Source organism: Heptranchias perlo, chromosome 14, assembly GCF_035084215.1.
Source record: "Heptranchias perlo isolate sHepPer1 chromosome 14, sHepPer1.hap1, whole genome shotgun sequence".
Taxonomy (NCBI): Eukaryota; Metazoa; Chordata; class Chondrichthyes; order Hexanchiformes; family Hexanchidae; genus Heptranchias; species Heptranchias perlo.
Genome location: NC_090338.1, coordinates 62,431,299 through 62,457,654, shown reverse-complemented (window position 1 = coordinate 62,457,654; position 26,356 = coordinate 62,431,299). Strand labels below are relative to the sequence as shown.

The window sequence follows — 26,356 nt, the reverse complement described above, 5'->3', positions numbered from 1 at the left end:
TACAGTCTCTGCACCTCACAGCACAACATTCTACAGTCTCTGCACCTCCCAGTACAACATTCTACAGTCTGTGCACCTCCCAGTATGACATTCTACAGTCTCTGCACCTCCCAGTTCAACATTCTACAGTCTCTGCACCTCCCAGTACAACATTCTGCAGTCTCTGCACCTCCCAGTACAACATTCTACATTCTCTGCACCTCCCAATACAACATTCTACAGTCTCTGCACCTCCCAGTACAACATTCTACAGTCTCTGCACCTCCCAGTACAACATTCTACAGTCTCTGCACCTCCCAGCACAACATTCTACAGTCTCTGCACCTCCCAGCACAACATTCTTCATTCTCTGAACTTCCCAGTGCAACATTCTACAGTCTGTGCGCCTCCCAGCACAACATTCTACAGTCTGTGCACCTCCCAGTGCAACATTCTACAGTCTGTGCGCCTCCCAGCACAACATTCTACAGTCTGTGCACCTCCCAGTACATCATTCTACAGTCTCTGCGCCTCCCAGTACAACATTCTACAGTCTCTGCACCTCCCAGCACAACATTCTACAGTCTCTGCACCTCCCAGTGCAACATTCTACAGTCTGTACACCTCCCAGCACAACATTCCACAGTCTCTGCACCTCCCAGTACAACATTCTACAGTTTCTGCACCTCCCAGCACAATATTCTGCAGTCTCTGCACCTCCCAGTACAACAATCTACAGTCTGTGCACCTCCCAGTACATCATTCTACAGTGTGTGCACCTCCCAGTATGACATTCTACAGTCTCTGCACCTCCCAGTTCAATATTCTACAGTCTCTGCACCACCCAGTACAACAATCTACAGTCTGTGCACCTCCCAGTACATCATTCTACAGTGTGTGCACCTCCCAGTATGACATTCTACAGTCTCTGCACCTCCCAGTTCAATATTCTGCAGTCTCTGCACCTCCCAGTACAACATTCTACAGTCTCTGCACCTCACAGCACAACATTCTACAGTCTCTGCACCTCCCAGCACAACATTCTACAGTCTCTGCACCTCCCAGTACAACATTCTACAGTCTGTGCACCTCCCAGCACAACATTCTACAGTCTCTGCACCTCCCAGTACAACATTCTGCAGTCTCTGCACCTCCCAGTACAACATTCTACATTCTCTGCACCTCCCAATACAACATTCTGCCGTCTCTGCACCTCCCAGTACAACATTCTGCAGTCTCTGCACCTCCCAGTACAACATTCTACATTCTCTGCACCTCCCAATACAACATTCTACATTCTCTGCACCTCCCAATACAACATTCTACAGTCTCTGCACCTCCCAGTACAACATTCTGCAGTCTCTGCACCTCCCAGTACAACATTCTGCAGTCTCTGCACCTCACAGCACAACATTCTACAGTCTGTGCACCTCCCAGTATGACATTCTACAGTTTCTGCACCTCCCAGTTCAACATTCTACAGTCTCTGCACCTCCCAGTACAACATTCTGCAGTCTCTGCACCTCCCAGTACAACATTCTACATTCTCTGCACCTCCCAATACAACATTCTACAGTCTCTGCACCTCCCAGTACAACATTCTACATTCTCTGCACCTCCCAATACAACATTCTACAGTCTCTGCACCTCCCAGTACAACATTCTACATTCTCTGCACCTCCCAATACAACATTCTACAGTCTCTGCACCTCCCAGTACAACATTCTACAGTCTCTGCACCTCCCAGTACAACATTCTACAGTCTCTGCACCTCCCAGTACAACATTCTACAGTCTCTGCATCTCACAGCACAACATTCTACAGTCTCTGCACCTCCCAGTACAACATTCTACAGTCTGTGCACCTCCCAGTATGACATTCTACAGTCTCTGCACCACCCAGTTCAACATTCTACAGTCTCTGCACCTCCCAGTACAACATTCTGCAGTCTCTGCACCTCCCAGTACAACATTCTACAGTCTCTGCACCTCACAGCACAACATTCTACAGTCTCTGCACCTCCCAGTGCAACATTCTACAGTCTCTGCACCTCCCAGTACAACATTCTGCAATCTCTGCACCTCCCAGTACAACATTCTACAGTCTCTGCACCTCCCAGTTCAACATTCTACAGTCTCTGCACCTCCCAGTACAACATTCTGCAGTCTCTGCACCTCCCAGTACAACATTCTACAGTCTCTGCACCTCCCAGTACAACATTCTGCAGTCTCTGCACCTCCCAGTACAACATTCTACAGTCTCTGCACCTCCCAGTACAACATTCTACATTCTCTGCACCTCCCAGCACAACATTCCACATTCTCTGCACCTCCCAATGCAACATTCTACATCCTCTGCACCTCCCAGTATGACATTCTGCAGTCTCTGCAGCTCCCAGTAGATCATTCTATAGGCTCTGCACATCCCAGTGCAACATTCTACAGTCTCTACACCTCCCAGTACAACATTCTACAGTCTCTGCAAATCCCAGTGCAACGTTCTCCAGTCTCTGCATCTCACAGTTAAAGTTTCCACATTCCCTGCACCTCCCAGTACAACATTCTACAGTCTCTGCACCTACCAGTACAACATTCTACAGTCTCTGCACCTCCCAGTACAACATTCTACAGTCTCTGCACCTCCCAGTACACTGGTCTGGTGTATTTCTGCCTCTTCAGTGCATGATCCTAGATATTTCCTGCACCTCCAAATGCAGCACACTGTACAATGCATTGAATACTTCTTTGTGGTATACTTTTCATTCTATAGACCTTTCCTGTTTGGTGTACTGTTCATTCTATAGACCTTTCCTGTCTGGTGTACTGTTCATTCTATAGACCTTTCCTGTATGGTGTACTGTTCATTCGATGGAGCTTTCCTGTCTGGTGTATTGTTCATTCGATGGAGCTTTCCTGTATGGTGTACTGTTCACTCGATAGAGCTTTCCTGTATGGTGTACTGTTCACTCGATGGAGCTTTCCTGTATGGTGTACTGTTCACTCGATGGAGCTTTCCTGTATGGTGTACTGTTCATTCGATGGAGCTTTCCTGTATGGTGTATTGTTCACTCCATGGAGCTTTCCTGTATGGTGTATTGTTCACTCGATGGACCTTTCCTTTTTGGTGTACTGTTCATTCTATAGACCTTTCCTTTTTGGTGTACTGTTCACTCGATAGACCTTTCCTGTCTGGTGTACTGTTCATTCTATAGACCTTTCCTGTATGGTGTACTGTTCACTCTATAGACCTTTCCTGTATGGTGTACTGTTCATTCTGTTGACCTTTCCTTTATGGTGTACTGTTCATTCTGTAGACCTTTCCTTTTTGGTGTACTGTTCATTCTATAGACCTTTCCTTTATGGTGTACTGCACATTCTATTGACCTTTCCTGTATAGAGCCATTTACTGAACTGCTCATTCTGCTAATCAATGCCTTATTCAGTTGGCTGAGAATGCCAATATTGAAGTGCTGAATGACCATTGAAAGCTGCCCCTTTGGAAATCCTGTCAGTTATCTGTGAATCTTTAAGTCTTGCATGGGTTGTGAAGTTCAACAGCTTTTTTTGCTTAGCAGCTGTTTTCACGGACCAGGCAGCTCAGTGTAATAAATTGTGAAGTCAATCTCTCCAGATATCCGCAATATAAGAGCATAATCTATTATTTTTGGAAAGAGAACCTAACTTCTAACAATGCAGTTGGCTGATTTGTGCAACGTGATGCCCGTTTCAACCCAAACCACGGAGACCTTGCAGCCGTCTGGTTTCAATCCTGGAGGGCCCAAGGAGTTCAAACTGCTGCTGAGTTTGATTGGAAAAGGAAAAGGAGGATTTAGCACTGTGGGGAGTGATACCACACAGAAACTGAGAGATGAGGAATGAGAGGGGATTGAAAAGCAGTAACAAGAAAAGAGTCACCATGAAAAGGACTCAAGCACATAATGGAAAGATATATCGAAAAATTTGTTGTTTTTTTTATTGCTTGTGCACATACATATATATAGTTGCACCACAAGCACAATGTAACAGAGTTAGTATCAACCACTTATTTCAAAGCCTGTATTTGGTTTAAAGCTTAAAAGTCAATTTATGGGTTAACCAGATCCCCTATCTGTGTGGTCCTTCAATGTCACAAATGCTCGAGGCATATCAGTAAGAGTTTCATTAGCCTGCGTAATGCACCTGAAAAGCTTTGAAGGTACCACTGGACATCAGTTTTGTTTTTAAGAAGACACTGACTCTAATTCCACTCTATATTAAGCTGATCCGCTAATTTGGAGACCAGAATCTTCTACTGATCTTATGGGCAAAATGTAAACTCAGCAGCCTTACTACTTAACTGACTGAGGACTCAGTAAATTGCAAGTCTCACAGGGAATGCTGTCGTTCTCTTCTACCAGAATCAATACTTTCAAACAGGTGAAATTGAACTGACTGGAAGGAGTTACTAAACCTGACAGTGTGAGGGAGCTGGATCAACATTAGAAAAGATATAGTCAGTAACACAGGGTGCTGGCTGGGAGGAGTTACTGAACCTGACAGTGTGAGGGAGCTGAATTAACAACATTAGACATTAGGTCTGGAATGATTCAATATCAATTGTATGTGTTACTTTAACTCCTTCACACTGTCAGGCTCAGTAACCCTTCCAAACTAATACAAAAACTTGTCTGCAATCAAAAATGTTTATAAAAATTGTCTGAAAGCAACAGAAAAAGAAAGCACAAGAGAGAGAGAAAGAAATGCAGAACAAAAGGAAGATTGGTACAAGGGCCATCAATTGTTTCTTTTGATTTCTAGTGACAAGGAAAAAATCATGAACACGTTTCATGAAGAATTTCCTTGTTAAACTCCATACTTACAGCGAGGTGAGTGATCGCAGTCCTTGAAATGCATTGGCTGCAATCTCCGAGATCTGGTTCTTACTCAGGTCTCTGAAGGGAAAAAAAACAAGAGGCATTAGAACCAAATTTCAATGCTAAAAAAAACTTTGGCCCAGAAGTTGCTGGAGTGCAGCATCTCGCAGCAAACACTGTGAATTCAATTTTTCTCCTTACCCTTCAAATCGTGATATTTTTGCGCCACAAATTTCTGGAAATGCGAATTGATAATGTGAGGTCAATGGGGCTTCTGGGACCTCATGAACGCCAGGTCCAATGGTCTATCTCCTTAACTAATGAATAGATTGTGGTGGTGGCAGGAGGGGGGCTTATGGAAAGGAAGGAAAACAAATGAGGAGTGTATGCATGCATGAATGCCCCATGAGAACAGGATCAGGCTCAACTATCATGCCATCTACAGTTGAAAAGCTTACTAAGAGGGGTATGGTAGTGTAATAGTTATGTTACTGGACTAGTAATCCGGAGAAGGTGAGTTCAATACCACCATGGCAGTTTGAGAATTTAAATTCAGTTTATCAGTAAAAGTAACCATGAAGCTGAAGGATTGTTGTAAAAAGCCCAACTGGTTCTCTAATGTCCTGTAGGAAGGGAAGCCTGTTAAGAACATAAGAAATAGGAGCAGGAATGGGCCATACGGCCCCTCGAGCCTGCTCCTCCATTCAATAAGATCATGGCTGATCTTCGACCTCAACTCCACTTTCCTGCCCGATCCCCATATCCCTTGATTCCCCTCGAGTCCAAAAATCTATCTATCTCAACCATGAATATATTCAACGACTCAGCATCCAAACCCTCTAGGTAGAGAATATAGGCCGGTCTGGCCTCTATGTGACTCCAGTCCAAAACCAATGTGGTTGACTCTTAGCTGCCCTCTGTAGTGGCCTATCAAGCCACTCAGTTGTATCAAACCGTTGCTAGCGGTTCAAGAAGAAGGCCCACCGCCCACCTCAGGCCAACTATGGATGGGCAATAAATGTCGCCTTGCCAGCGACACCCACATCCCATGAATTAATAAATAAAGAATCTGGGTTTATTTATGAATAACTGATGCTTGAGTGAGTTACAGACCAGCACCCGGCAACCATTGAACTGAATCCAAATCGGGAATCAACACCTTCAGAGGAACTGGTGAAGGGAGACAATTGGCAAGAAAAGGGGTAAACATAATTATACTATGAAAGCTTCCCTTTAATCCTCTGACACTGAGTTCATCAGGACATAAGAAAGCACAGATTGAGAAATTTCCCATTCATTCCAGGTTGAGGTATTGTACAGCCTCCAGTACCCAGAAAGCCTTACAAAGGTTAGGAGTCAAGGGAGTTGATCTTAACTTTGTGCAATAGTGTAGAACGGGTGATAGCGAGTCGGCAGCCCGTTTTATACATCTTTCCCGATTTGTATTTCCATTGGCTTCAGTGGAAATAAAAACTTCAGTGGAAATAAAAATCGGGAGAGATGTAGAATGGGCTGCCGACTTGCTATCACCCGTTTTATCCTGTCGCACAAAGTTAAGATCTACCTCAGGATCTACAGCAGAGGAGGGAAGAAAAAATGGCAAAAAAAACCCTAATTGGGTAAATTTTCATTTCCACTGCACACATGGTAATCTGGCAGAGTGGATCACCCGCCCATTATAGAACCCGTCCGATTTTCACCCCGTCGGTTTCAATCGGGTATAAAGTGGGCGGGTTCTACAATGGGTGGGCGACCCACCCCGCCAGATTATCGCCCAGGCGATGAAGGTGAAAGTTACTCCCACGGTAATGCCCTCATTTTTCAACGACTGCAAAACTAACACTTCAGGCATGCTGCAGGCCAGAAGTATTGTAGGGTTTCCTCCTACAGTTAGCCTGGCATCCCTGGCCTGATCTGAGTCACAACCAGAGAAAAGCATAAGACTTTCTCTGGATGAGAACATTAATGAGCACTGAACCTGAAAGCAGTCAGATGCTGTGCTTGTGTGCCCACTGGGAGCAAGATGCCAGCTGCTTACATTAATTATACTTAGGACCCTAATTATTATTATTACTATTTTATCAGATGTGTTAAGAAGATACTTAATTGAGAAATTACTCCAGCAGTTCGAAAGATCTGATCATTACTGGCTGGTGAAGCTATGAGAGTGTTATTAAAAAAACCACCAGCGGAATGAATTCAACATCCCACAGCTCCATGATTATTCTCTCGTCCCAGTTCCCTCACACTTCTTTTTCTCAATCTGTTCATTGACATTCTAAATGAAATGCTAGGAAAAGGATCCCAATTACTGACTACGTGATCAATATCTGTTGTCAGACCCTCGTGCTGTACCTAACTCGCAGTCTTGTACCCTCACACATCAAATATAAACTGTCATGTCAAGTATACCGATCTACTTCCATTTATTTAGCATCTGGACATTTCTGGAGACTGCGCTGGCCTTGAATTTTTGCGGTGGAGATATTGCTATATAAATGCCTGGTATGAAACTCCTCAGTCTGCCATTTTACTGGCCTTTTTAAAACAAGTGGGTTTGCTCCTCAGTTAAAAAAAGGAATTTCACAAGCGTGCTAAGTGTTTGTACATTAATACTCACATAGTGAAATTTAAAGTAAGATGCATCTAAAAATATTCGCACCTCACTGCAGATGATAAACATCAACAACGACTCTGGCAGTTGGAGGCAAATATATTGATGTAGAATTTCCATGGGGGTTCTCCGGGGGATTTGCATCGTTTCTCCGGGGTTTCCGGAGATCGTCTGCCACAGTTACAGCGGACGATCGAGACAACCCCTCGGGGAACTGCAACCCCATCGTGTCACAGTGAAGAGTGCTTGGCTTCTCACCTTTGCCAGTTTATTACGGATCCAACTTTCCCACCCACAGCTTCCTCCGGCTTCCAATATTCTCCCCTCCTCTAATCAAACTAGAGGCCGGTGGTGGGCTGTGGTCCCACAGTCACTCGCTGCCATATCCAAGTGACTATTCTTTGTTCATTATTCTAAACGTTCAATGTTTGATTTTCCTCTCCCTAGACCCCCGTCTGCATTATTTGGAGGACAATAGGAGTGGAGCCCTATAACTCTGGGTCTCACCCCCTTTGCACTGACACACATTTCCCAGGGTCTATCCGGCATGGCCAGCACACTCTTAAGTAGCACGTGGGAATGACATTATAGTTCCTCCCGCGTCATTTGCTGGAGATTCCACTGGGTGGAAAGAACATCGATCCTGGAAACTGGGCTTCCCCTTCAGATCGGAGATTGTGTAAAAGGGGCATCTGGCTTTTACCTCAGTTACATTTTTTCCCCCCAATTCTTCAGTGCAGAAGGGCTGCACTGAAGGGGTGGAGACTATTTGTTTGCTGCTTCTACCAACAGGCCAAAAAATAACGCGCAGAATTTGTGCTGCTACAGGCATTTCTAAAAGAAAGAGAGGGAACAGATAGAGAAAAGATAGATTGGGAAACAGAAAGGGCATGTGAAAGAGAAAAGGCAGATAAAAAGGGGCAGAAAGTAAAGAAAGAGAGAAAGAGAAGGGGCAGATAGAGAAACAAAGGGGACAGACAGAGAGAGAAGAGACAGATAGAAGAAGAGGAAGTGCAGATAGAGAACGAGAAGGGACAGATTGAAAAAGAACAGGGATAATAGAGAAAGAGAGGAGCAGATATAGAGAGAGGATGGAGTTTAACCAGCATGGAACACTGGTAAGCTTCTCACTGCTTGTCCAGCATTGACCATCCTACTTGTTAGGCACTGGCTTGCAGTGTTATCTGGAGCCAAGTGGAAAGAATCCCAGCACCTAGTGACATGTCCACCTCTCTAGGTTCAGTTGGCAAACCAGACTGGTTAGTCATTCATCAACAGTGCCTGGAGGTATTGCAGACCTCTTTGGCTTAGGTATTGATTTACCAAGTATATCGTGAATGGTGGACTTGGCTCCCAACTTCCATGACCACTTTGTAGCCATTTCAACCTCAAAGAGACCCACTTACCTCCCCCACAGGGAGAACAGTCACCGGTTGGTCATTAGACAACTGACGAGCATGGATTTGAGCCCTTGTGAAGCAGATCGCAGCAACAAGGATCTCCTCACAACTGGTATAGGGAGCAGCACGACCCATCAGAACCTTTGGAGCTTTATCTTGATTCAACTTGGATGGACATTCCTTCTCCCCGATGAGAATTCCTTCCCATAAAGTCTAGGGCACCACATGACAGCACTGCCCCTCTAAGCATGCTCACCCAGCTCTCCCACTGATGTCTTCATCTATTCTCCCTCGACATCAGTCACTTTCCTAGAGCTTGCAGTTGCAGTCTAGACAAGCTCCGCTAGGGCGCTTGAAAGGCTAAAAGGGGGAAGCAGCGTGTGCGTGGTGAATGTGTAACCGCTGTGATTATGGAGTCAATCAATGTTCCTGCAAACCTGATTTTGATAACTCTCTCGTTTACTTACATGCGCTTGAGTTTTTTGTATTGGGTGAAGGCTCCGGCTCCCACAGTCTTGATCAAATTTTGTTCCAGGCGTCTGCAGAGCAACAAGAAGAATGGAACTTAACGTTTCAGTTAAAGGCTACAACACTTGTTAATAATTTTCCGGCAGTCCCTGGAGCAAAAATATAATAAATGACTCGGGGCAGTTCAGGCAACCACACCAATCAGATCATAGCGACATTGAGGGCAGCCAGACAGTGGCTCTGGGAAGGGAGGGAAGCACACGGGGAAGGTACAGAAGGTCTGAGAGCAATGCCTACGTCCCATCACTCTGTACACTCTGTCCCCCGTCACTCTGTACACTCTGGTCCCCCATCACTCTGTACACTCTGTCCCCCGTCACTCTGTACACTCTGTCCCCCGTCACTCTGTACACTCTGTCCCCCGTCACTCTGTACACTCTGCCCCCGTCACTCTGTACACTCTGTCCCCGTCACTCTGTACACTCTGTCCCCGTCACCCTGTACACTCTGTCCCCGTCACCCTGTACACTCTGTCCCCCGTCACTCTGTACACTCTGTCCCCCGTCACTCTGTACACTCTGTCCCCCGTCACTCTGTACACTCTGTCCCCGTCACTCTGTACACTCTGTCCCCGTCACTCTGTACACTCTGTCCCCCGTCGCTCTGTTCGCTCTGTCCCCCGTCACTCTGTACACTCTGTCCCCCGTCACTCTGTACAATCTGTCCCCCGTCACTCTGTACACTCTGTCCCCGTCACTCTGTACACTCTGTCCCCCGTCACTCTGTACACTCTGTCCCCGTCACTCTGTACACTCTGTCCCCGTCACCCTGTACACTCTGTCCCCGTCACTCTGTACACTCTGTCCCCGTCACTCTGTACACTCTGGTCCCCCATCACTCTCTACACTCTGGTCCCCCATCACTCTGTACACTCTGGTCCCCCATCACTCTCTACACTCTCTTCCCCATCACTCTGTACACTCTCTTCCCCATCACTCTGTACACTCTCTTCCCCATCACTCTGTACACTCTGTCCCCCATCACTCTGTCCCCATCACTCTGTCCCCCATCACTCTGTCCCCCATCACTCTGTCCCCCATCACTCTGTCCCCCATCACTCTGTCCCCCATCACTCTGTCCCCCATCACTCTGTCCCCCATCACTCTGTCCCCCATCACTCTGTCCCCCATCACTCTGTCCCCCATCACTCTGTCCCCCATCACTCTGTCCCCCATCACTCTGTCCCCCATCACTCTGTCCCCCATCACTCTGTCCCCCATCACTCTGTCCCCCATCACTCTGTACACTCTGTCCCCCATCACTCTGTACACTCTGTCCCCCATCACTCTGTACACTCTGTCCCCCATCACTCTGTACACTCTGTCCCCGTCACTCTGTACACTCTGTCCCCCATCACTCTGTACACTCTGTCCCCCATCACTCTGTACACTCTGTCCCCCATCACTCTGTACACTCTGTCCCCCATCACTCTGTACACTCTGTCCCCCATCACTCTGTACACTCTGTCCCCCGTCACTCTGTACACTCTGTCCCCCGTCACTCTGTACACTCTGTCCCCCGTCGCTCTGTTCGCTCTGTCCCCCGTCACTCTGTACACTCTGTCCCCCGTCACTCTGTACAATCTGTCCCCCGTCACTCTGTACACTCTGTCCCCGTCACTCTGTACACTCTGTCCCCGTCACCCTGTACACTCTGTCCCCGTCACTCTGTACACTCTGTCCCCCGTCACTCTGTACACTCTGTCCCCCGTCACTCTGTACACTCTGTCCCCGTCACTCTGTACACTCTGTCCCCGTCACCCTGTACACTCTGTCCCCGTCACTCTGTACACTCTGGTCCCCCATCACTCTGTACACTCTGGTCCCCCATCACTCTGGTCCCCCATCACTCTCTACACTCTCTTCCCCATCACCCTGCACACTCTCTTCCCCATCACTCTGTACACTCTCTTCCCCATCACTCTGTATACTCTGTCCCCCATCACTCTGTACACTCTGTCCCCCGTCACTCTGTACACTCTGTCCCCCGTCACTCTGTACACTCTGTCCCCCGTCGCTCTGTTCGCTCTGTCCCCCGTCACTCTGTACACTCTGTCCCCCGTCACTCTGTACAATCTGTCCCCCGTCACTCTGTACACTCTGTCCCCGTCACTCTGTACACTCTGTCCCCGTCACCCTGTACACTCTGTCCCCGTCACTCTGTACACTCTGTCCCCCGTCACTCTGTACACTCTGTCCCCCGTCACTCTGTACACTCTGTCCCCGTCACTCTGTACACTCTGTCCCCGTCACCCTGTACACTCTGTCCCCGTCACTCTGTACACTCTGGTCCCCCATCACTCTGTACACTCTGGTCCCCCATCACTCTGGTCCCCCATCACTCTCTACACTCTCTTCCCCATCACCCTGCACACTCTCTTCCCCATCACTCTGTACACTCTCTTCCCCATCACTCTGTATACTCTGTCCCCCATCACTCTGTACACTCTGTCCCCATCACTCTGTCCCCCATCACTCTGTCCCCATCACTCTGTCCCCCATCACTCTGTCCCCCATCACTCTGTCCCCCATCACTCTGTCCCCCATCACTCTGTCCCCCATCACTCTGTCCCCCATCACTCTGTACACTCTGTCCCCCATCACTCTGTACACTCTCTTCCCCATCACTCTGTATACTCTGTCCCCCATCACTCTGTACACTCTGTCCCCCATCACTCTGTCCCCCATCACTCTGTCCCCCATCACTCTGTCCCCCATCACTCTGTCCCCCATCACTCTGTACACTCTGTCCCCCATCACTCTGTACACTCTGTCCCCCATCACTCTGTACACTCTGTCCCCCATCACTCTGTACACTCTGTCCCCCATCACTCTGTACACTCTGTCCCCCATCACTCTGTACACTCTGTCCCACCACTCTGTACATCTGTATACCCTCATCCACATGAGAAAGCGCTGGAATCCCCCCCAGTGGCCCCCCGGTATAAAGGAACAGCGTAGAGAGCGTAAGCTCAGAGAAAGGACAGGAATCCCCACCCAGCGGCCGGGAACACCCCCCCCCCCCCCACCCCAGCAGCTGGGTCTAAAAGAGCAGCCGAGAGAGAGAGAGAGAGAGAGAGTGAGTGGAGGGCCGAGAGAGAGAGAGAGAGAGAGAGTGAGTGGAGGGCCGAGAGAGAGAGAGTGAGTGGAGGGCTGAGAGAGAGAGAGAGAGAGAGAGAGTGAGTGGAGGGCCGAGAGAGAGAGTGAGTGGAGGGCCGAGAGAGAGAGAGAGAGAGTGAGTGGAGGGCCGAGAGAGAGAGAGAGAGTGAGTGGAGGGCCGAGAGAGAGAGAGAGATTGAGTGGAGGGCCGAGAGAGAGAGAGAGAGTGAGTGGAGGGCCGAGAGAGAGAGAGAGAGAGAGAGTGAGTGGAGGGCCGAGAGAGAGAGAGAGTGAGAGAGAGTGAGTGGAGGGCCGAGAGAGAGAGAGAGAGAGAGAGAGTGAGTGGAGGGCCGAGAGAGAGAGAGAGAGAGAGAGTGAATGGAGGGCCGAGAGAGAGAGAGAGAGAGAGTGGAGGGCCGAGAGAGAGAGAGAGAGAGAGAGTGAGTGGAGGGCCGAGAGAGAGAGAGAGAGAGAGAGTGAATGGAGGGCCGAGAGAGAGAGAGAGAGAGAGAGTGGAGGGCCGAGAGAGAGAGAGAGAGAGAGAGTGAGTGGAGGGCCGAGAGAGAGAGAGAGAGAGAGAGAGAGAGAGTGAGTGGAGGGCCGAGAGAGAGAGAGAGAGAGAGAGAGTGAGTGGAGGGCCGAGAGAGAGAGAGAGAGAGAGAGAGAGTGAGTGGAGGGCCGAGAGAGAGAGAGAGAGAGAGAGTGAGTGGAGGGCCGAGAGAGAGAGAGAGAGAGAGTGAATGGAGGGCCGAGAGAGAGAGAGAGAGAGAGTGAGTGGAGGGCCGAGAGAGAGAGAGAGAGAGAGAGTGAATGGAGGGCCGAGAGAGAGAGAGAGAGAGTGAGTGAATGGAGGGCCGAGAGAGAGAGAGAGAGAGAGAGTGAATGGAGGGCCGAGAGAGAGAGAGAGAGAGAGAGTGAATGGAGGGCCGAGAGAGAGAGAGAGAGTGAGTGAATGGAGGGCCGAGAGAGAGAGAGAGAGAGAGAGTGAATGGAGGGCCGAGAGAGAGAGAGAGAGAGTGAGTGAATGGAGGGCCGAGAGAGAGAGAGAGAGAGAGAGAGAGAGTGAATGGAGGGCCGAGAGAGAGAGAGAGAGAGAGTGAATGGAGGGCCGAGAGAGAGAGAGAGAGAGTGAGTGAATGGAGGGCCGAGAGAGAGAGAGAGAGAGAGAGAGTGAATGGAGGGCCGAGAGAGAGAGAGAGAGAGAGAGAGAGAGTGAATGGAGGGCCGAGAGAGAGAGAGAGAGAGAGTGAATGGAGGGCCGAGAGAGAGAGAGAGAGAGAGTGAGTGAATGGAGGGCCGAGAGAGAGAGAGAGAGAGAGAGAGAGAGTGAATGGAGGGCCGAGAGAGAGAGAGAGAGAGAGTGAATGGAGGGCCGAGAGAGAGAGAGAGAGAGTGAGTGAATGGAGGGCCGAGAGAGAGAGAGAGAGAGAGAGAGTGAATGGAGGGCCGAGAGAGAGAGAGAGAGAGAGAGTGAATGGAGGGCCGAGAGAGAGAGAGAGAGAGAGAGAGTGAATGGAGGGCCGAGAGAGAGAGAGAGAGAGTGAGTGAATGGAGGGCCGAGAGAGAGAGAGAGAGAGAGAGAGTGAATGGAGGGCCGAGAGAGAGAGAGAGAGAGAGAGTGAATGGAGGGCCGAGAGAGAGAGAGAGAGAGAGAGAGTGAATGGAGGGCCGAGAGAGAGAGAGAGAGAGTGAGTGAATGGAGGGCCGAGAGAGAGAGAGAGAGAGAGAGAGAGAGAGAGTGAATGGAGGGCCGAGAGAGAGAGAGAGAGAGAGTGAATGGAGGGCCGAGAGAGAGAGAGAGAGAGAGTGAGTGAGTGAATGGAGGGCCGAGAGAGAGAGAGAGAGAGTGAGTGAATGGAGGGCCGAGAGAGAGAGAGAGAGAGAGAGTGAATGGAGGGCCGAGAGAGAGAGAGAGAGTGAGTGAATGGAGGGCCGAGAGAGAGAGAGAGAGAGAGAGAGTGAATGGAGGGCCGAGAGAGAGAGAGAGAGAGTGAGTGAATGGAGGGCCGAGAGAGAGAGAGAGAGAGAGAGAGAGAGTGAATGGAGGGCCGAGAGAGAGAGAGAGAGAGAGTGAATGGAGGGCCGAGAGAGAGAGAGAGAGAGTGAGTGAATGGAGGGCCGAGAGAGAGAGAGAGAGAGAGAGAGTGAATGGAGGGCCGAGAGAGAGAGAGAGAGAGAGAGTGAATGGAGGGCCGAGAGAGAGAGAGAGAGAGAGAGAGTGAGTGAATGGAGGGCCGAGAGAGAGAGAGAGAGAGAGAGAAATATAATCAAGGAGTGACCTCACAAGACAGCATGTAGGTGATTGGTGAGCATTACTGGTTTTTGTGCCTCTAAGCTACGGCAGTGGTTTAAACTAAGAGCTGGGAAACTATAACTATTATGTTATTAAACAATAACTTAAATTAGATCAATTAATTAGTTAATAAAACTAAAAATATCAAGTGAATAAAAATTTTAACTCATTAAATCTATAAAACCAGGTTAGATAGAGATGGTGTTGCAGGTGGTGCTGTAACTGCAGTATGTGGGAGTTTGTGGAGAGCAGCGCGATCCCAGGCAATCACATCTGCTGTAAGTATCTGCAACTCGAGGAACTTCGGCTCAGCGCTGCAGACATTGCGATGCATCAGGGAGGGGGAGAGTTACCTGGACACTTTGATCCAGGAGGCAGTCACACCCCTGAGGTTAGGTAGTGGTTTAGATTTGGTTAGTGGTCAGTGACAGGAGGATGTGACTGAGTCAGGCAGGTATGGGGACCCAGGATACAGTGATGGAGGAGCCTCAGTCTTTGCCCTTGACACACAAGTACGAGGCGCTTGCTACCTGTGTGGATGAGAACAAAGGCTGCAGGGAGGATGAGCAAACTGACCATGGCACCGTGGCTCAGGAGGCCATTTAAGCAGGGGGAGTAAAAAGGAATGTGGTAGTGTTAGGGGATAGTATAGTCAGGGGGATAGACACTGTTCTCTGCAGTTGCGACTGGGAGTCCAAAGGCTGTGTTACCTGCCCGGTGCCAGGGTTAAGGACATTTCCTCGTGGCTGGAAAAGAACTTGGAGCATGAGGGGGAGGATCCAGTTGTCATGGTCCACATAGGAACCAATGACATAGACAGGACGAGGAATAAGCTTCTGCTGAGGGAGTTTGAGGAGCTAGGGTCCAAATTAAAAACAGAACCTCAAAGGTAATAATCTCTGGATTACTACCTGAGCCAAGAGCAAATTGGCCTAGGGTCAAACAGATCAGAGAGTTAAATGCGTGGCTCAAAGAGTGATGTGGGAGACCAGGGTTTCGATTCATGGGGCACTGACACCAGTACTGGGGAAAGAGGGAGCTGTTCCGTTGGGAGGGGCTCCACTTAAACCGGGCTGGGACCAGTGTCCAGCTGCAGATAGGGCTTTAAACTTAGGGTAAATTTATAAATCTAAGGAGAAAAGTCAAGGCCATAGAGCAGTGTAGTGATTTGGGTAAAGATAAGCAGAGTGTGTCAGGAAGGGGCAGGGCGTTTAACAGTAATAGTGCATCAATGAATAAGGTCAAATCAAGGAGAAATAGTAAAAAGTTAAAATTAAAGGCACTTTATCTGAATGCATGAAGCATTCGTAACAAGATAGATGAATGGCACAAATAGAGATAAGTGGGTTTGATCTAATAGCCATTACTGAGACATGATTGCAGGGTGACCAAGGTTGGGAACTAAATATTCCAGGATATTTGACTTTTAGAAAAGACAGACAAAATGGAAAAGTTGGGTTGGTGGTGGGGGTGGGGGGGTAGCCCTAGTAATAAAGGATGAGATAAAGACAGTAGTGAGAAAGGATTTTGGCTCGGAAGATCAGGAAGTAGATTCAGTATGGGTGGAAATAAGAAATAACAAGGGGCAGAAAACCCTGGTGGCAGTAGTTTACAGGCCCCCTAACAGTAGTTATAGTGTTGGACAGGGTATTAATCAAGAAATGAGGAGATTGTAACAATAGTAATGCAATAATTGTGGGGGGGCTTTAATCTTCTTATAGACTGGGCAAATCAAATTGGCAAAAGTAGTTTATGGGACGAGTTCATGGAATGCATTCGAGACAGTTTCCTAGAACAATATGTCATGGAACCAACCAGGGAACAGGCTATTTTAGATCTTGTCTTGTGTAATGAGACAGGGTTAATTAGTAATCTCATAGTAAGGGATCATCTGGGAAAGAGTGATCACAATATGATAGAATTTCACATTTGGTTTGAGAGTGACATACTTATGTCCAAAACTAGAGTCTTAAACTTAAACAAAGCCAATTCCATAGGTATGAGGGGCAAGTTGGCTAAGGTTGATTGGGAAAATAGATTAAAAGTTATGATGGTAGATAAGCAATGGCAAACATTTAAAGAAATATTTCATAATTCTCAATGAATATACACTCCATTAAGGAATAAAAACACCGCAGGAAAAGTGATCCATCTGTGACGAACTAAAGAAGTTAAGGATTGTATTAGATTAAAACAAAGGCTTATAATGTTACCAAGAAGAGTAGTAAGCCTGAGGATTGGGAGAGTTTTAGAAACCAGCAAAGGATGACCAAAAATTGATAAAGAGGGAGAAATTAGAATGAGAGTAAACAAGTGTGTAAAAAGGAAGAGAGTAGCAAAAGTAAACATGGATCCCTTAGAGGCTGAGACAGGAGAAATTATAATGGGGTACAAGGAAATGACTGAGACATTAAACAAATATTTTGCATCTGTCTTCACAGTCGAAGTCACAAAAAAATACCAGAAACAATGGGAAACCAAGGGTCTAATGAGAGTGAGGAACTTAAAGTAATTAAAATTAGTGAAGAAAAAGTACTGGAGAAATTAATGGGATTAAAAGCTAACAAATCCCCTGGACCTGATGGGCTACATCCGAGGGTTCTAAAGGAGCTGGCTGCAGAGATAGTGGATGCATTGGTTGTAATCTTCCAAAATTCCCTCGATTCTAGAATGGTCCCAGTGGATTGGAAGGTAGCAAAATGTAACCCTGCTATTCAAGAAAGGAGGGAGAGAGAAAACAGGGAACTACAGGCCAGTTAGCCTGATATCAGTTGTCGGGAAAATGCTGGAATCCATTATTAAAGACATGATAACAGGGCACTTAGAAAATCATAATATGATTAGGCAGACTCAACATGATTTTATGAAAGGGAAATCATGTTTGAGAAATCTATTAGAGTTTTGTAACTAGTATGTAACTAACGTGTGTATAAGGGGAACCAGTGGATGTGGTATATTTGGATTTTCAAAAGGCATTCAATAAGATGTCACATAAAAGGTTATTACACAAGATAAGGGCTCATGGGGTTGGGAGCAATATATTAGCAGAGATAGAGGATTGGTTAGCAGACAGAAAACAGAGGGTAGGAATAAACGGATCATTCTCAGGTTGGCAGGCTGTTACTAGTGGGGGGCCAGTGCTTGGGCCTCAGCTATTTACAATCTATATTAATGACTTGGATGAAGGGACTGAGTGTAATATATCCAAGTATGCTGACAATACAAAGCTAGGTGGGAAAGTAAGCTGTGAGGAGGATACAAAGACTCTGCAAAAGGATATAGACAGGTTAAGAAGGTGGCAGATGGAGTATAATGTGGGGAAATGTGAGGTTTTTCACTTTGGTATGAAGAATAGAAAAATAGAATATTTTTTAAATGGTGAGAAACTATTGGATGTTGGTGTTCAGAGGGATCTGGGTGTCCTTGTACACTCAACACAGAAAGTTAACATACAGGTACAACAAGCAATTAGGAAGGCAAATGGTATGTTGGTCGTTATTGCAAGGGGGTTGGAGTACCAGAGTGAGGAAGTCTTGCTTCAATTGTACAGGGCTTTGGTGAGAACACACCTGGTGTACTGTGTACAGTCTTGGTCTCCTTACCTAAGGAAGGATATACTTGCATTGGAGGCGGTGCAACGAAGGTTCACTAGATTGATTCCTGGGATGAGGAGGTTATCTACGCCAGAGGGCTGTGGATGCTCAGTCATTGAGTATATTCAAGGCTGAGATCGATAGATTTTTGGACTCTAAGGGAATCAAGAGATATGGGGATCGGGCGGGAAAGTGGAATTGAGGTTGAAGATCAGTCATTCTTATTGATGGCTCGAGGGGCCATATGGCTTACTCCTGCTCCTATTTCTTATGTTCTTATCACTCTGTACACTCTCCCCATCACTCTGTGCGCTCTGTCCCCCGTCACTCCACGCGCTCTGTCCCCCCATCACTCTGCACGCTTTGTCCCCCCGTCAATCTGCACGCTCCATCCCCCGTCACCCTGCACGCTCTGTCCCCCCGTCACTCTGCACGTTCTGTCTCCATCACTTTGTATACTTGTTCCCCCGTCACTCTGTACATTCTGTATACTTGTCTTCCACATCACCCTGTACATTCTGTCCCCCATTACTCTGTTCACATCACTCTATGTTCATAGAGTTACATAGAGTCTACAGCACAGTAAGAGGCCTACTGGCCCATCTTATCTATAAAAAGCAATTGAACACATTAATGGGGATATTCTACAGACTACCTAATAGTGGACAGGAAGTGGAGGAAGAAATATGTTGGCAAATCTATGAAATGTTCAACTATCCCCAAATAGACTGAGATCGATAGACACTAAGGTTATCAAGGGATATAGGGATAGGGCGGGAACGTGGAGATGAGGTACAAGATCTTATTGAATGGCGGAGCAGGCTCAAGGGTCCATATGGCCTATTCCTGCTCCTATTCCTTATGTTCTTACCTAAACTGGCAAGAAGAGGTAGGTAAAGGGCAAAGGGGGATGGAGTTTTTACAATGTGTACATGACTCCTTTCTTATCCAGTATGTGAGAAGCCCAACAAGAGAGGAATCACTGCTGGATCTAGTAATGGGAAATTTACTGGAGCTAATAACACAAATAAGCGTAGGGGAACATTTTCTGTTGCTTTCTCCTTCGTGTGTTTATCTAGCTTCCCCTTAAATGCATCTATGCTATTCACCTCAACTACTCCTTGTGGTAGCGCATTCCACATTCTAACCACTCTCTGGGTAAAGAAGTTTCTCCTGAATTCCCTATTGGATTTATTAGCGACTATTTTATATTGATGACTTCTAGTTTTGGACTCCCCCACAAGTGGAAAAATTATCTCTACGTCTATCCTATCAAATCCTTTCATTATCTTAAAAGACCTCTATCAGGTCACCCCTCAGCCTTCTCTTTTCTAGAGAAAGGTGTCCCAGCCTGTTCAACACTTCCTGATGAGAATATCCTTTCAGTTCTGGTATCATACTTGTGAATCTTTTTTGCACCTTCTCCAATGCCTCTGTATCCTTTTTATAATGTGGAGACCAGAACTGTGCACAGTACTCCAAGTGTGGTCTAACCAAGGTTCTACACAAGTTTAACATAACTTCTTTGCTTATTAATTCCACCCCTCTAGAAATTAACCCCAGAGCTTGGTTTTCTTTTTTTATGGCGTTATTAATCTTTGTCATTACTTTTAGTGATTTGTGTATCTGTGCCCCTAAATCCCTTTGCTCCTCTACCCCATTTAGACTCTTATTATCCAAGCAGTATGTGGCCCCCTTATTCTTCCTACCAAAATGCACCACCTCACACTTATCTATATTGAAATTCATTTGCCAATTACATGCTCATTCTGCAAGTTTATTAATGTCTTCCTGTATTTTGTCGCATTCTTCCTTTGTATCAACTACACCTCCCAATTTGGTGTCATCCGCAAATTTTGAAGTTGTACTTCTGATTCCCAAATCCAAATCGTTAATGTAAATTGCGAACAACAGTGGCCCCAGCACTGATCCCTGTGGAACACCACTTCCTACCTTTTGCCAGTCCGAGTAGCTACCCTGAACCCCTACTCTCTGTTTTCTGTTTTGTAGCCAACTTGCTATCCATTCTGCTACCTGTCCCTGACTCCACATGCTCTGACCATAGTCATGAGTTTATAATGTGGTACCTTATCGAAGGCCTTTTGAAAATCCAAACATATCACATCTACTACATTACCCTTGTCTACTCTTTCTGTTACTTCCTCAAAGAATTCAATAAGGTTGGTCAAGAATAAATTTCCTTTCTGAAATCCATGCTGACTATTCTTTGTCATATTTTCAGATTCTAGATGTTTTTCTATTACAGCTTTGAATAAAGATTCCATTATCTTTCCTACCACTGATGTTAAGCTAACTGGTCTAGAGTTCCCTGGACTTGTTCTATCGCCCTTTTTAAATAAAGGAATAACATTATCTGTCTGCCAGTCCTCTGGCAATATTCCCTCTTCTAATGAATTTTTATATAAATATGTAATAGGGCCTCTGCTATCTCCTCCCTAACTTCTTTTAATAGTCGTGGATGCAATCCATCTGGACCAGGGGTTTTATCCTCTCTACGTTTGATTAGTTTATCAGTTATCTCCCCCCTCTCTATCTTAAATGTCTTTATATCTTTTTGATCTCTTCTTCTAATGTCCTACCCACCTTGTTCGTCTTCCTGGTAAATATTGAGGCAAAGTAACCAAACAATATTTCTGCTATTTTGTTGTCATTACCTGTGAGTTTATTTTGTGTGTCTCTGAGTAGCCCTATCCCTATCCTGATTTTTCTTTTGTTATTCATGTGTCTGTAGAATATTTTACTATTTCTTTTTATATTCCTTAATAAATTAATTTTGTAGTTCTTCTTTGCTTTCCTAATTACTTTTTTAACTTCTTTCCTAATCTCTTCGTATTCCCATTTGTCATTCTCTCCTTTATTGTCTATGTACTTAGTGTATGGCTTTTTTATAGTTTCAATTTTATCCTTATCTCTATTTGTCCATGGTGTTGCATTATTGACTTATTTGTTCTTGTTTTTTTAGAGGAATATATTTCTCCTGAACTCGATTGACCACTGTTTTAAATATTTCCCATTGCTGTTCTATCTCGTCTGTCAAAATTGTTTTCCAGTTTACCTTCCCTAGTTCCATTCTCACCCCCTCAAAATTAGCTTTTTTCCAATCTATTACTTTGGTCTTTGTCTTACTTACATCTTTCTCAATCATTATTTTAAACCTTATTAATTTATGATCGCTATTGCCTAGATGTTCCCATGCTTACTCTTCTTATCTGCTCTGGTTCATTTCCCATTACTGGATCCAGCAGTAATTCCTGTCTTGTTGGGCTTCTCACATACTGGGTAAGAAAGGAATCCTGTACACATTGTAAAAACTCCATTCCCCTTTCCTCTTTCCCTAACTCTTCTTGCCAGTTTATTTGGGGGTATTTGAAATCTTCCATGATTATTATTCAATGTTTTTTTTACTCATTTCATAGATTGGCCAACAACCTTTCTATTCTTCTCCTCCCCGCCTTGGACTGCCTCCTGCTTCACAGTGCCATGGTTAGCATTCTGGCCATCCACCCTGCATCCTTCATCCTTATCCTTTCAGGTAGCAAGTACAATGTACCTGTCAGAAAGGGCCAGTGTCTGCGGTACCTCCTACTCTACCCTGCTGACTAACAGTCACACTCTCCCCTTCCTGCACCTGTGCTTTCCTCTGAGGTGTAACTGTATTCTGGAGAAAACGATCCAGAAATTCCTCCCCCTCCCCAATGTGTCAGAGTGTCTTTAAGTCACTCATCAGAGCAATGACTCTGAGCTGGAGTGACTCAACACAGACATTTCCTGCAGATGTGGCAATTCGGGACAGTCTCACTATCCACAAACTCCGACATAATGCAGTCCGGACACATAGCCTGTACTGTCATCTCTAATTAATTTATTTGTTGGTTATTTCCTTTAGAATAGAATCATGAGATGTCCGCTATTAATTAGCTGATGGATTAGTTTGACTCGAAATTAATTACTCTAATTATTTATTATTTATTTGCAGCAGATACGAATTTAATGCAAATTGAATCGCTTTAATGTTGGTTTCCTCTACTTAGTTTATTATGTCCCCTCAGATCTATTTAGACTACTTAGCCTCTTGGGCCTATTTGTTTACCTAAACAAAATTATGCACTTAATACTTCAGATAAATGATAAATTAAACACATATCTCAAATTCCTCAGGTGCTGCCGCTCCTCGCTCTGTGCTGACTAAGACGTCAAATTTTGAGTTTTTCCCTCTGTTTTTCTGAAATCAGATTCTCACACTCTATTTGAATCTGCTGCTCTCGGTCATCTCCATCGTACTGTATGCTGGGAGCCCCGTCGGGCTGCACATCCGCCCCCCATCGCTCTGCACATCCGTCCCCCATCGCTCTGCACATCCGTCCCCCAATCGCTCTGCACATCCGTCCCCCATCGCTCTGCACATCCGTCCCCCATCGCTCTGCACATCCGTCCACCATCGCTCTGCACATCCGTCCCCCATCGCTCTGCGCGCCCCGTCCCCCATCGCTCTGTGCGCTCTGTCCCCCATCGCTCTGCACATCCGTCCCCCATCGCTCTGCACATCCGTCCCCCATCGCTCTGCACATCCGTCCCCCATCGCTCTGCGCGCCCCGTCCCCCATCGCTCTGTGCGCTCTGTCCCCCATCGCTCTGCACATCCGTCCCCCATCGCTCTGTGCGCTCTGTCCCCCATCGCTCTGCACATCCGTCCCCCATCGCTCTGCACGCTCCGTCCCCCAATCGCTCTGCACATCCGTCCCCCATCGCTCTGCGCGCTCTGTCCCCCATCGCTCTGCACGTCCGTCCCCCATCGCTCTGCCCGTCCGTCCCCCATCGCTCTGCCCGTCCGTCCCCCATCGCTCTGCCCGTCCGTCCCCCATCGCTCTGCCCGTCCGTCCCCCATCGCTCTGCCCGTCCGTCCCCCATCGCTCTGCACGTCCGTCCCCCATCGCTCTGCGCGCTCTGTCCCCCATCGCTCTGCACATCCGTCCCCCATCGCTCTGCACATCCGTCCCCCATCGCTCTGTGCGCTCTGTCCCCCATCGCTCTGCACATCCGTCCCCCATCGCTCTGCACATCCGTCCCCCATCGCTCTGCGCGCTCTGTCCCCCATCGCTCTGCACATCCGTCCCCCATCGCTCTGTGCGCTCTGTCCCCCATCGCTCTGCACATCCGTCCCCCATCGCTCTGTGCGCTCTGTCCCCCATCGCTCTGCGCGTCCGTCCCCCATCGCTCTGCACATCCGTCCCCCATCGCTCTGCGCGCTCTGTCCCCCATCGCTCTGCACATCCGTCCCCCATCGCTCTGCACATCCGTCCCCCATCGCTCTGTGCGCTCTGTCCCCCATCGCTCTGCACATCCGTCCCCCATCGCTCTGCACATCCGTCCCCCATCGCTCTGCACGTCCGTCCCCCATCGCTCTGCACATCCGTCCCCCATCGCTCTGCACATCCGTCCCCCATCGCTCTGCACATCCGTCCCCCATCGCTCTGCACATCCGTCCCCCATCGCTCTGCGCGCTCTGTCCCCCATCGCTCTGCACATCCGTCCCCCATCGCTCTGTGCGCTCTGTCCCCCATCGCTCTGCACATCCGTCCCCCATCGCTCTGTGCGCTCTGTCCCCCATCGCTCTGCGCGCTCTGTCCCCCATCGCTCAGCACATCCGTCCCCCATCGCTCTGCACATCCGTCCCCCATCGCTCTGCACATCCATCCCCCATCGCTCAGCACATCCGTCCCCCATCGCTCTGCACATCCGTCCCCCATCGCTCAGCACATCCGTCCCCCATCGCTCTGCACATCCGTCCCCCATCGCTCTGCACATCCGTCCCCCATCGCTCTGCACATCCGTCCCCCATCGCTCTGCACATCCGTCCCCCATCGCTCTGCACATCCGTCCCCCATCGCTCTGCACATCCGTCCCCCATCGCTCTGCACATCCGTCCCCCATCGCTCTGCACATCCGTCCCCCATCGCTCTGTGCGCTCTGTCCCCCATCGCTCTGCACATCCGTCCCCCATCGCTCTGCGCCCCATCGCTCTGCACATACGTCCCCCATCGCTCTGTGCGCTCTGTCCCCCATCGCTCTACACATCCGTCCCCCATCGCTCTGTGCGCTCTGTCCCCCATCGCTCTGTGCGCTCTGTCCCCCATCGCTCTGCACATCCGTCCCCCATCGCTCTGCACATCCGTCCCCCATCGCTCTGCACATCCGTCCCCCATCGCTCTGCACATCCGTCCCCCATCGCTCTGCACGTCCGTCCCCCATCGCTCTGCACGTCCGTCCCCCATCGCTCTGCACGTCTGTCCCCCAATCGCTCTGCACATCCGTCCCCCATCGCTCTGCACATCCGTCCCCCATCGCTCTGCGCGCTCCGTCCCCCATCACAATGTACCCTCTGTCCCCCATCACAATGTACCCTCTGTCCCCCATCACAATGTACCCTCTGTCCCCCATCACAATGTACACTCTGTCCCCAATCACAATGTACACTCTGTCCCCCATCACAATGTACCCTCTGTCCCCCATCACAATGTACCCTCTGTCCCCCATCACAATGTACCCTCTGTCCCCCATCACAATGTACCCTCTGTCCCCAATCACAATGTACACTCTGTCCCCAATCACAATGTACACTCTGTCCCCCATCACAATGTACCCTCTGTCCCCCATCAAAATGTACACTCTGTCTCCCATCACAATGTACGCTCTGTCCCCCATCACAATGTACACTCTGTCTCCCATCACAATGTACGCTCTGTCCCCATCACGATGTACACTCTGTCCCCCATCACAATGTACGCTCTGTCTCCCATCACAATGTACACTCTGTCCCCCATTACAATGTACACCAGGCGTACCTAAAAATGAGGTACCAACCTGGTGAAGCTACAACTCAGGACTACATGCATGCTAAACAGCGGAAGCAACATGCTATAGACAGAGCTAAGCGATTCCACAACCAACGGATCAGATCAAAGCTCTGCAGTCCTGCCACATCCAGTCGTGAATGGTGGTGGACAATTAAACAACTAACGGGAGGAGGAGGCTCTGCAAACATCCCCATTCTCAATGATGGCGGAGTCCAGCACGTGAGTGCAAAAGACAAGGCTGAAGCGTTTCCAACCATCTTCAGCCAGAAGTGCCGAGTGGATGATCCATCTCAGCCTCCTCCCGATATCCCCACCATCACAGAAGCCAGTCTTCAGCCAATTCGATTCACTCCACGTGATATCAAGAAACGGCTGAGTGCACTGGATACAGCAAAGGCTATGGGCCCCGACAACATCCCAGCTGTAGTGCTGAAGACTTGTGCTCCAGAACTAGCTGCACCTCGAGCCAAGCTGTTTCAGTACAGCTACAACACTGGCATCGACCCGACAATGTGGAAAATTGTCCAGGTATGTCCTGTCCACAAAAAGCAGGACAAATCCAATCCGGCCAATTACCGCCCCATCAGTCTACTCTCAATCATCAGCAAAGTGATGGAAGGTGTTGTCGACAGTGCTATCAAGCTGCACCAATAACCTGCTCACCGATGCTCAGTTTGGGTTCCGCCAGCACCACTCGGCTCCAGACCTCATTACAGCCTTGGTCCAAACATGGACAAAAGAGCTGAATTCCAGAGGTGAGGTGAGAGTGACTGCCCTTGACATCAAGGCAGCATTTGACCGAGTGTGGCACCAAGGAGCCCTAGTAAAATTGATGTCCATGGGAATCAGGGGGAAAACTCTCCAGTGGCTGGAGTCATACCTAGCAGAAAGGAAGATGGTAGTGGTTGTTGGAGGCCAATCATCTCAGCCCCAGGGCATTGCTGCAGGTGTTCCTCAGGGCAGTGTCCTAGGCCCAACCATCTTCAGCTGCTTCATCAATGACCTTCCCTCCATCATAAGGTCAGAAATGGGGATGTTCCCTGATGACTGCACAGTGTTCAGTTCCATTCGCAACCCCTCAGATAATGAAGCAGTCCGAGCCCGCATGCAGCAAGACCTGGACAA

General features: G+C 48.1%; 1 protein-coding gene across 1 annotated transcript in view; it reads right to left on the bottom strand.

Moving 5' to 3' along the window:
- The window catches only part of LOC137332578 (slit homolog 3 protein-like), a 612,265-nt gene that overhangs the window by 190,688 nt on the left and 395,221 nt on the right, over positions 1 to 26,356 (bottom strand). Inside the window, exons 10-11 of the mRNA XM_067996507.1 lie at positions 9,313 to 9,384; positions 4,838 to 4,909 (exon numbers count right to left, since the gene is read on the bottom strand). Coding sequence (XP_067852608.1) covers positions 4,838 to 4,909; positions 9,313 to 9,384 — 144 coding nt within the window. The remainder of the gene's footprint in view (positions 1 to 4,837; positions 4,910 to 9,312; positions 9,385 to 26,356) is intronic.